General features: G+C 36.1%; 1 protein-coding gene across 3 annotated transcripts in view; it reads left to right on the forward strand.

Moving 5' to 3' along the window:
* The window catches only part of ARID4B (AT-rich interaction domain 4B), a 91,330-nt gene that overhangs the window by 43,825 nt on the left and 35,398 nt on the right, over positions 1 to 12,107 (forward strand). For all 3 annotated transcript variants that reach the window (XM_063306571.1, XM_063306579.1, XM_063306583.1), the window contains exons 9-15: positions 2,049 to 2,128; positions 3,545 to 3,618; positions 5,457 to 5,606; positions 6,376 to 6,444; positions 7,486 to 7,580; positions 10,332 to 10,429; positions 11,456 to 11,708. In XM_063306571.1, coding sequence (XP_063162641.1) covers positions 2,049 to 2,128; positions 3,545 to 3,618; positions 5,457 to 5,606; positions 6,376 to 6,444; positions 7,486 to 7,580; positions 10,332 to 10,429; positions 11,456 to 11,708 — 819 coding nt within the window. The remainder of the gene's footprint in view (positions 1 to 2,048; positions 2,129 to 3,544; positions 3,619 to 5,456; positions 5,607 to 6,375; positions 6,445 to 7,485; positions 7,581 to 10,331; positions 10,430 to 11,455; positions 11,709 to 12,107) is intronic.

Raw genomic sequence — 12,107 nt, forward strand, 5'->3', positions numbered from 1 at the left:
AATATGCAGGAGACTAAATTGATAAAAGGCCTTATTTTAAATTTTTGATGCTTAATAGCCATTGAAAACAACTATTTATTTTATTTATTTATCAAATTTTTATCACCACCCATCTCCTCCACATGGGGGACTCTGGGCGGTTCACAATAAAAATAAAAATTTCAATAAAATCATAAATGCAACAATAACTATACATGTAACTATAAGTGTAAATTGCGGTTTGTATATACACAATATAGAGTATATGTTTAGGTAAAATGGAACCCTACTTTTCCCTCTCCGCTGAGTTATTGTAATGGTTGCCTATTAAATTAAAATTACTGCTTTTAATTACTAAGGTTGACTGAGACCAATCGGGGACCTTGCCTGCCAAGGCTTTAAATTCCAGGGCATAGTCGGCTACCGACCTGGGGCCCTGGATGAGATCCTTTAGCGCCTCCTTAGCTCTTGCCTTGGCCAGAGGATCCTCAAAATGCAGCTTTAATGCCAACAAGAAGTCTTCAAAGGACTCGAGCTCAGGGGCGTCAGCCTCTGTTAGTTGGACATACCAGTCCGCCACTCTGCCTTTTAGCTTAGTGGCCACTGCCGTTATCTTAGTCTTTTCAGAAGGGAAGCATGGCCCGAATTGCTCCATGTAGCTCTTCGCATTAGTTAGGAAAAAGGATAGCTTGGTGGGATCCCCATCAAATTTGACAGAAAAGTCCTTCACCGCCCCTCCTGCTGGAGCGAAACCAGCGGCAGGTCGAGCGGTGGGACCCCAGGTCACGGTAGTGGTTCCTCTTCGGGGCGGAGATCCATCCTGGAGTCGTCTGCGGCCCCGCTTGGCCAGCGGTTCGGGGGAGAGGAGGGTGATGGTTGCGTGAAGCTAGGACTTCCATCGTATCTCGCCTGGCCGCCCATCGCCAAAGGCAGGTTTTTTAGCAGATACTCCACCGATTCCATTTTCGCCTCCAGTACTCTCAGCCTCTCAGGGGTTTGAGATTCCTCCCTCTGTCACACGCCAGGCTGCCTCCCCGCTGCTACCGTGGTAGATTCCACCTCTGGAGTCAGCGGGAAACGGTGCTTCCACGATGCCTGGGACGTCCCTGGCTGGGGCTCTCCCATTGTATCCCAGCTGATCAGCTCTGCGGGTGATCCACGCGGTGCCGGTTGCTCTGGCTCTCCCCCATCGCTAGATCCCCCCAGCTCAGGGCTGGAACTCGACTCCTTCGGGTAATACAAAAGTTCGGGGTGGGGGTCGGCTCTCTACTCCGAACTGTTGACTCGAGTAATGGGTTAGTCGACTCCTCAAGCTCCCCGGATGCTAGTTTCGACTCTGCCATCGCTAACTGTTTCCCTCACAAGAATTGATCTCGGTAGGAGCTAGCGGTGTACTTTGGAGATTCTCAGCTTTATGTAATGGTTGCCTATCCTAAAATACTCTCAGACTCACAAGCAAGAGCTTAATAAAATCTGGTTTATTTAAGAATAGTATGCAAGTACAAAGAAAGCTGAGAATGGGAAAAGCGCGCCAAATGCAAACTAAAACCCCTCGGTACAACCAAGATCCCTCCCCCCGTAGAATCTTCCCAGGCTCACAATCCCAGGTGCTCCCAACAGCTTCTGATGATGCGGTGTAAAAGTCCTTGAGCCGAGCACATAACCCAAACACATTCCAAAGAAACGAACATAGATACAGAGCTTGGCACAAGGTCTCCCAGCAGCTCTCTCCCAACAGCCACGCGCGTCAGCGCCATGGCATGTGAAACGTTACGATGTACAGTGCACATTGAAACAGTGAACATAACAGTTATTGGCATATGGCAGAGGACTGATGGAGTCCAAGGGTTTTGTTCTTCATGCAGGACACAATTTAAGATCCTCTCCCACAACTTTCTTGAAATATCTAGAGCAGTTGGAAAAGGGGATTTTTTGTGCTAAGCATCCATGACAACAACCAGATGTATGGACTCTACAATATGCATAAAAATATGTTTTTGAGATCTTTTATATAATTTTAACTAAAAATTTTGGTGTAATTTAAATAATTATTTTTTATTTCTATACAGGTGGTTTGTCCAGATTGTAGTGATGAAGTTGCAGTAAAGAAGGATAATGTTCTTGTTCGTTCTTTCAAGGATGGCAAATTGTGAGTGAAAATGTTTGTTTTAATTACTATTTGTCTAACTGCTGAGATGTAACTAACAGAGATGGCAGATGGACACAGACCTGTTTTATTCATGAGAATGAAGGAGAGGGATAGAATGAACAAAATAATTATGCATCTTGCCCTCTACTTCCAAATATATCAGGAAGCAGTGTGCTGTTTTGTAGTAATATCATAGTGGATGGATAGAATATTTCTACAACTTAAAGTCTGTTTTTGCTTTAGTATTTCTAAACAAAATGCTGCTTTTCCATTGTTTAGTATGCTTGTAAGTCATTATGATAATGACAATACAGTCTTATTTCAGTCAGTTTGAAAAGTATCATCAGTGCCATACTTTCTGCAATTTTTGATGTTTCTCACTTCTGCTGATTTAAAAAAAAAAAAGCAGTTGGACCAAAAAAGAAAACAAAAGATGTCAGCCTAGTTCTGAAGTCCCAGGATGATACTTCGGGGCACCAGTGTGCTCATGGATACCTCCTTCAGTACATACCAGGTTTTCTCCTGTCTCCCTTGAATGTTGGAGTCTTGGCATGTTGTAAACTTCCACCACCATCTTTATTTCCAAGAATGTCTCTGGGTTTCAAATGGCCCATAAGCTTTCTTAGAAAATAAAGTGATAGGCAGCTACAATTAAGTGCTGAATTTGAAAGTGTGCCCATTTGCTCCATAAAAGAACAAAGGCAAATAGCAGAATATGCAGTGCTTCAGAAATGATTAGGAAAAATTGCTTTGGAGTGCAACTTTTAGAACCTGTCTGCAGCTTCTTAAAGTCGTCTTTTCCTGAGATCATGCAGCTTCCCTCTGCAGCTACTATATGATTACAGGAAAAGACAACTGGTCCTATTCCCCAATCTTGTTAGCATGTTAGGTACCCAGCCTAGGACACTATGGTCCAGTTATGTAATCCTTTAGTAAAGTCCATTGAATTGAAGGGAACTTTAGTGTAGTTTATTTTGAAGAAACTTACTTCTCAGAAGGCATACATATGATTGTGCTATTAGGCAGTTATCTGTGCTTCATCACTAGGAAAACTGGGTGTTCCCCTTCCTGTTTTTTCATTCTGTGTTTGGATGTAGAGCTCTTATATTTTTTCTGGGTTTTTTTTAAGAAAACCTTTTAGCACTTTTTAAAACTTCAAATCATAAATCTTTATTTTCCTCTTTTAGTAATAACTAATATTTTTAGTAATAACTGACAAGATCTACATGAAGAAGTCTGAGAGGGTTTTTTTTAAAGTTTTCAATTTTTAAAGTTTTTTTAAAATTCTTTTTTCTTTTGTACCAATAGAAGATTCACATTCTATATATAGTTAATAATAGAAGATTGCTTTACTTGACAAAGGTCAAATACATAAAATTTTTATTTTTTAAAATATTTTTATCACAATTTGTTCAGCTCTTCAGTACCAAGGAAAGATGTTCGGGAAATTACTGAGTCTTCACCAAAACCTGATGCTGCATTAAAACAAGGTAAAAATTAACCTTGAAATTAGAAGTGGGAGGCAGTGTTTTTAAACTCAGTTATAATTAGGTAGAACAGAAATGGGTTAGTTAGATTAGATTGAGAATTCTGAAAAGTGTTGCCAGGAATACCAGTAGTCAACTTTTTTTTCTCTCTCTCTACCTTTCAGTCAGAATTTCTGCACTTTTACAAGTGTGAACTTCCTTGTTGGTCTGCCCTCTGTATTTAACATTGGGGGCAAGGGCCACAGAGGGTGCCTTATGATAGAAAATAGGTAGGACATAGAAAAGGCCAGGATTTTTTCTTTCTCTCTCTCTCATTTCTTTTTTACCTTTTCTCTTTTTTTGGTAGGGATATTTATTTCAGTGAGAGTATTTTTTTTCTCATTTTTCAAAATAACTTCTTTATCTTGAACAATATTTTTCTAACATATAAATATACCCACAAATATATTTTTATATACAGTACATTTCATAACATTGTTATCCATTTCAGTGTTTGTACTGCTGTCACTTTAACATGTAGAGCTTGGGATTTGATCTTTTCAGTAAATGTACACTACGAATAAGCAACTTTTCCATGCTTAAGGGCTAGATTTAAATTTGGGGGGGGGCTCTTTGAGGACTTACCCCACCCACCAGAGCACTTGCCCTCACCTCCACTGGGCCAGTTAAGAGTAGCTTCTGGCTGTAAAAAAATTGCTCATTCCTACTACCAGGTAACTGAAAAAAATCAGATGCCAAGCTCTAAATGTTAACCTTTTCCTGGGTTGAGTGGATTGGATTTTCTTTGTTTTTAAAACTGTGTTATGCCTATTTTAGATCTTATACTACAATTTTCATGTGTTTCCTGTCCTAAAATGGCAGGAAATCATGCCAGCAGTTTTCAGCGGTTATGCTGCCTACTTTCACCCATGCAGTCAAAGAGTGGTCTACCAAGTCTTGATACCATCTCTAAGTTTACCACATAATTAAAAATAAAGAGAATCAACAGTACAAATCAAGCTGTAGCAAATTAAAACATTTTAAGGCTTAAAAACAATTGGAGAAACTGCAAGCTTAGCCATAAAACTTATGACAAAAGCAGTATCTTTAATTGGTACTTGAAAAAACAATTAAGGATGGTAAGGCTAGTAACTACAACTGAAAAAGCCATATCCTTTATTGCTGTCAATTATACTTTAGGAAACTGAAGAATTGTAATTAGTAACTTTGATCTTCATAATAAGGGATTTTTTCATGGAATGAAGTATTTCTTAGGTACTTGAGTCCCTAGCCATTTAGAATTTTGTTCAGCAAAGCCAGCACCTAGAATTGTGCACAAATATAAATTGTAGCCAGTGAAGCTTTTAAATGCCAACAAAATAATGTTTCCTGCTGACCTCATTTGCCCAGAAGAAGATGAAGAAAGTTATTAGCAAGTTAAAACAATTGTTTTTAGGCAGTTGAAGCCAAAGTCCCTATTTCCACAGCATGGTAAGCTTGGTTAATCTAGTTAGCTGTTCGTCTTGTTAGTTGTATCTATTTGCTGGCTGAGCTACATCACTTTTTGAATAGGAAAAACTCTGACTTCAGATTAACCATGGGTAAGAGCTTGCAAGCAAGCTAGGAAATGGAAGTCAACTTCAAACCAAGGCATATACTGTATCCTGCCTTGTTTAGAAACCCTTAAAATTATTTTCAGTTCAGGCATAAGCTGTTGTTAAACTTTTTTACCTTATTTGTTCATTCACACAGTTAAATAGAAGGAAAGGGACTCTGTATAGCTGCACAAAGCTCATATTAAGTCAGGATTTGACTGTTTCAGGTAGGTCATTCCATTCTAATAAAATTAATTCTATTTACAGCTTTTGATCAGGCCTTAGAATTCTGTAAAAACAGAACTGTTCCTAGTAACTGGAAGACTGAGTTGAAAGAAGAAAGTTCCAGTAGTGAAGCAGAAGAGGAGGAAGAAGATGAAAAGGAGAAAGAAGATAATAGCAGTGAAGAAGAGGCAAGTATAGTCCTATAGTGTAATAGGTTTGTATTACACTGCATGTATTTAGGTTTGTATTTGCAAACCTTGCTAGTCATTTCAATCAGGCTTCATACATACAGTAGTGAAAATGAGTATTTGATCAATGTCACCTTCAGGGAAATTCTCCGTCACTTGTGGAACCCATAACTGGGTTCTTTAGTCAAGAATTATAGCTTGAATAATGGAAGGAATATGTAAATGTAAAGCTAATGAAGCCATCATTGCATTCGTAACTGTGGGTTGAGCTCTTGAACTATCAGCAAATGTTTATCAGTCTAAAAGGTGAGGAATCCACAATAAAATATGTTGTTTTTTAAAGGAGAAAATTGAATTCCCAGTTCATTGCTTTAATCAAATAACATGCAATAGATTAATGAATTTAGTTAGATATAATTGTACTTAAGTGTTCATTAAGGCAGGTTAAAGCTTCAGTCCTGTAGAAGTTTTCCTAGGAGTAATCCCACAGAAAGCAAGACTAATTTCTCAGTAGAAATTCATAAGATTGCAAGTTTTGTTTGTATTAAATTTTCTGTACTTTTGCACAGTGGAACTCTCTAAATATTTTGTGATAAAATAGATTTGAAAAAAGATTTTTAGTTTAAAGATATTAAAAACAATATTGACCTTTAGAGTAAAACATTATAATGTCCTATAATAGTATAAAACTTAATTTTAAAATATTTTATTTCTGTGTGGTTGGTTTTTGAGGTGACAGGCTATGTAAATTTTTTCTTTATTTCATTAGGAAGAAATAGAACCCTTTCCTGAAGAAAGAGAGAACTTTCTGCAACAGCTCTATAAATTCATGGAAGATAGGGGTGAGCATTTCACTGGGTTTACCATATAGCTTGTTTAACTGTATGAGAATTTAATACAGTTCTGTATCATGTTGCATTTCATTCCTGATAGTTGAGTGTGTTCCTTTTTTAGATTTGCATTCTTAGTTCATAACATCTATACAATAGGAATCAAAATTAATTATAAATGTTTTAGTTTGGTAGTGTTCCCAAGGCAGCTTACTATTAAAGTTACAGTGCAGTGTTAACAAAATATTAATTTAAAAGGCTACAAAATGTAGTAAATAAAAAAAAAACCCTCTCAGATGTTTTTATATCATATTTGTAATAGGCCTGCACAACTTCTAGGCTACCAAAACCAAATATAGCCCACCACTAAGTGCTGTCACTTACCAAGTGACTTTTTCCCAATTTTTGCAGTCCTAAGCAGGCAATTAAAATTTATTTATTATCCTTGCTAGCTCCTGTATTTGGCAGATAAAGAATTATGGGTGCAGGAAGGAAAATCACCCATGGAATTCCAATTTCTTCCTCCCCCAAGGTCTTCCCAAGGCCTGGATCATATGGGATGTTGACAAGAATATTGTAAGGCAAATAGGAATTCTCTAATTATTTGCCAAATACACATTAGCAAACGCAGGACGTTAGCAAAAATTTCTATTAACATGACTTTGCTTTAGTTTTGCGAAAGCTTTTTAATATAAGGTTTCCCGTGTAAGTGCTGCTGAGCTCTGTTCTGGCTTCCTCTGGAGCCCATAGGTACAAGCTTCTCTAAATTATTTGGAGGGAAAAAAATCATATTATAAATAAAGCCATTATTTGGACTTTGTTATGTACCTCTTAATTAGGAAGATAAAGCTTCAGTTAAACTCTACACATTTATTTGGAGTAAGTGGCACTGAACATGGCTGTGATTATTTTTGGCTAAATATGCATACCATATATGTTACATTATTTTTCTGTGAACCTGAAATTCTAAATTAATTTATTTTCAGTAATGTTAATATGAAGAATTATTCTCACCATGCTCAAACACACAATTCAAAATACTTTCTTTCACAGGGACTCCTATTAATAAACGACCTGTACTTGGATACAGAAACTTGAATCTCTTCAAATTATTCAGACTTGTTCATAAACTTGGAGGATTTGATAATGTAAGTACCCAAAACCAAGGTAGAAAGAAAAAAAAGCTCACAATCTAAAACAACTATAATAATGTCGTTTTTGCTCAGCTATGAAAAGAGCTGTGTAGAAGATGAGAACACAGCTCTTAGGGCAGCTTTGTATATTTGTTTTTCTCGTGCAAAGAATGTAATATAGTATTTGAATAACATTCTCCTTTTTTGTGCTAGATACATTTATAGAAATAACTGTATATACCACAAAAAGTCATTAATCAAATACTACAAGGTGAAATCCTTTTTATATATGAGAAGGAGTCCTAGCATTGGAAGAATAACATGTAAAGGAGCTTTAAAAGTTGAAAGAAAATTATCCAGTAAAGTTCTGGCTTAAGGTGTATGGGCTGATTGTATTCTGTGCTTCCTTGAAAGCATAGCAATTGCTTAGAGTTTAAGTGCATCATCATCATCATCATCATCATCAAAACATCCCAACAGCAACCTTTATTTTGTTCTTCAATAGCCAAAATTGACTTGACATTGTGTGTGGTAGTGAGTTATTATATATAATGGAATTTATGATAATGGAATTGATACTTCCTTAAAAATATTAAGTAAATGATAGAATGGACATCTAATATATACTGTTTACTGGAAAAATAGTTACTGTGCCTATGGCAGTACATTAATATATTTATTGAAGAGAGAGAAGATCAAGATATTTCAGAATTTAAGCTCTATTAGGGTTTAGATTCTGATTTTGACAGCTTCATGATTCTGTTAAGTAGGTGAGACTTGCTCACATATCTAGAAATAATGATCTGCAAATATAAAGTAGCTTAAAGATAAGATTCTTAAAAGTGTGGTTAAAATGGGTCTAGACAAAATACTAGTTTGTATTGGATACAATGCTAACATCAATATTTGTGAAATAGCGCTTGCATGGATTGATTTAAAGCAGTGAACTGACCACTAAGTGGGATTTAAAATGGCAGCTCCAATGGTAATTTGCAGCTATAATGTATTCAGTATTAATGAATTCATTAATCTAAGAATTAATCTGAAATTAAGAGTTAAATATTCTTACCTCTAGCAATGAAAACCTGTTTTACACCCTCAAAATTGGAATTTATTTTAATTATCTATAAAATAGCTGCTTGGAATAAATCTTAATTTAGAGGTACCACAAAATACATGGATTAATTTATATGTAATTTAAAAAGGGATCCAGTAATCACTTAGACAGAACATACATTCTTTGATAAGGTAAGAATATTGTTCCATTGACGAGAAGGAAAGTCTTTGTTAAAATTGTAGTGAATGGAGATAACAGCCAGTGGGATGTGCCTTTTTGAAGTACCCAGGGTGCCTTTAGGTAGAAATGTCTAATAACTTCCACTTTGTTTTTTATTTGTTTTGAGGAAGGAAAGGTTAGTAAGAGAGAATTATTTGCTTGGCACTTCATGTCATAGCTTCTCCAGATAGCTTGTAAATCCAGCTGTCAAACAAGAGGAATGGTATATAAGAGGGAAGTGGTTAGTCATTTAATGTAATAGCTTAAATTGGTTTTCTTTGTTGTTAATGTTACTGTAATTAAAGTTGTTGAGTCATTAATAACAAAGCTAAAAAAAGTTGAAATGATTTAACTTTCATGTAATAAGTAAGGAACAAGCAAGATTATGTAAATGAATTAAGGTGTACTTAATTTTGAATCGCTAAAAATGAAATGTTTGCTTATGTGTCATTCTCATCAACCTGTTCTGTTATCCACTGAAGCATTATTCTTGTATAACAGATATCTGTGGATTCTAGTGCTGTGGCTCATTGAACTGTATAGCTTAGGCCAGGCTTTCCTCCTTATTCTAGGTCACCTTAAATTTCTTTGGGTAATGTGTCATGTGCCACAGGAACACTGAAGTGTTTTTAAAAAAAAAAAAAGTATAATCTTTATCTCACAATTTATTTATTGATTTAAAACATTTATATGGCCACCCATCTTAAACCAAACTCTGGGTGGCTCACACCCCCAAAATAAAAGCAATATATACAGTATATCAGCAATAAAATAAAACATTAAAGCAAAAACAAAAAAGACCAGGCACTACAGCTAAACTTTCCCATGAAGCCCACAACAAGTTCATTTCACCCTATCTCATTGCTTGGGGAAAAAGCCAGATCTTAAGTGCTTTTCAGAAGGTTAAAAGGGTGGGGACCTGCTGGACCTCAGGGGGAAGGGTGTTCCATAGGGCAGGGGTTGACATGGAAAAGGCACACTTCCTAGGTCCCAAAAGATGGCAGCATTTAAGGGAAGGGACCAGGAACATGCCTACCCTATCTGATCTGGTAGGATTGGCAGATGTCCTCAGGGAGAGGCGGTCCTGCAAATAAATTGCCCTTTGTTCAACTTAGATGTACCAAATTTTGGTATAATAGACACTATAGGTATGCCAGTTAAGTCCTTTCAGTTATACATTCCTTTCGTCACCCTTTCCCCTCTATTCTAGAGGATTGGGCAGTTCTTTAGCTGATCAAGAAGAGAAAGGGACAATTCCATTATATGTCCTTCTGCTTGTGCATATATCATACTCCTCAAGTAATGCATCTCTAGTGAAGAGACTTGGGCAGATGAAAATACATGTTTGTATATCAAAGCAATAAAAGGATATTCGTTTACATCAAGTATTTCTTTTCTTGCAATTTCAGACCTTATAGAATTATTTTAATTATCAGTGTGTTATCATTTATTTAAGTGTAAACAAAAAATATTTTCATTGTGTTTTACAGATTGAAAGTGGAGCAGTCTGGAAGCAAGTATATCAGGATCTTGGGATCCCTGTCCTGAATTCTGCTGCTGGATATAATGTTAAATGTGCTTACAAAAAGTAAGTAATTAATATATTACACTGAATGCTGCAGTTTGGCACTCAAAACCTGATTTCTTTACCTCACCCAAATGTGCACTGCAGCTGTATTCTGTTCTAAAGCTGTCCTATAAAATGTTTTGTTGTTGTTATTGTTCCAGTATTTTAAAAACCTGTACATGTTTTTAGGCTCTTACTAATTTCAGTCTTCCATCCTTAAGCCATTTATCTGGATATAAATCCTAATAAAATTGGTTAAACTTAACAGATTCATAGATGAAAACATAAACAATAATGTATTTGAAGGTACATTTTTGAGTATATCTTTTCAAAAATAATACTCTTGTGTAATGGTTGCCTATTCTAAAACACCATCAGACTCGTGAGTGTGAATTCAAAGATATCTGATTTATTAAAGAATAGTATACAGGATCACAGAGAAAGCTGAGAATGATGAAAGCGCGGCAAATTCAAACTAAAAACCCTCGGTGCAAATGAAATCCCTCCCCCCGTAGAATCTTCCCAAGTTCACAATCCCAGGTGCTCCTAACGGTTTCTGATGGTCTGCGGGAAAAGTCCTTGAGCAGAGAAGATAACCCAAACACATTCCATTGTAATGAATACAGATACAGAGCTTGGTACAAGGTCTCACAGCAGCTCCCTCCCAAACAGAAACGCGCGTCAGCGCCATGGCATGTGAAACGTTACGATGTATAAATTACATTGAATCAGTGAATATGACATCTTGTTTTTTTCATTTTGCTGTATCATGCCATCTCTAGTTAATAATTTCTCCAGTCAAGTCTACTTCTGAAAAGGATCAAAGAATGTGACATAACTGCAGCTGTAAATTCTCTTTTAATTCATTGTGGAAGTTTATTGAACTTTTTGTGAGAGATAAGCTGTACAAAGTATTTAATTGTTACTAGGATCCTTTGTGAATTATTCCTAAACTACTGTTATTTAACTAATGAGTTTATATCATCAAAGTGTAATTGTAAAGCAAACCAATGCAAAATGAATTTGCTTGTTGCTGTAATCTTTTAGATATCTCTATGGCTTTGAAGAGTACTGCACATCAGCTAATGTTGAATTTAAAATGGCACTGCCAGAGAAGGCACCAAGCAAAACCTGTAGGGAACATGAACAGGAGGTGAAAAAGCAGGAAGAAGTTGAGCTAAATATAAAGGAAACAAAGGTGAAAAATGAAGAAAAAGATGAAATAACAGTAATGAACAAACAAGTCATGCTAACTGAAAATGAGAATGAAAGAAAAGAAAATGATAAAACCTCTTCTTCGGTAAGAACAACCTTTTTTTTTCTTTATTTGTTTCCAGAGATACTAAGGTTTTAATGTATTTAGATCCTAATACTGTCCATCCAACAAAGGTGCTACATATATATATTCCAAAGTTGCCCAAGTCGGAAAATTAACATCAATTGTTGGCTTCTGATATTTAAACTTGACAGTAGGTAAGCATGATGATATAGCTCCAGAGCTGGGAAACCAAATCCTCCCTCTTTAATTGGTAATTGCATTTTCTGTAAAGACATTCTTGGAATCGAAGAACCCCCTAGAAATTTTCTAAATAAAGAATTCATTTCCTGGAAATATTTTCCAGGCATATAAACTGGAATTCCTCTCAGAATATAAATTAATATGGGAATAATATTCATTTTGAGAGTATTCACCTTTCTC

The sequence above is a fragment of the Candoia aspera genome, chromosome 1, assembly GCF_035149785.1.
Source record: "Candoia aspera isolate rCanAsp1 chromosome 1, rCanAsp1.hap2, whole genome shotgun sequence".
NCBI classification, from domain to species: domain Eukaryota; kingdom Metazoa; phylum Chordata; class Lepidosauria; order Squamata; family Boidae; genus Candoia; species Candoia aspera.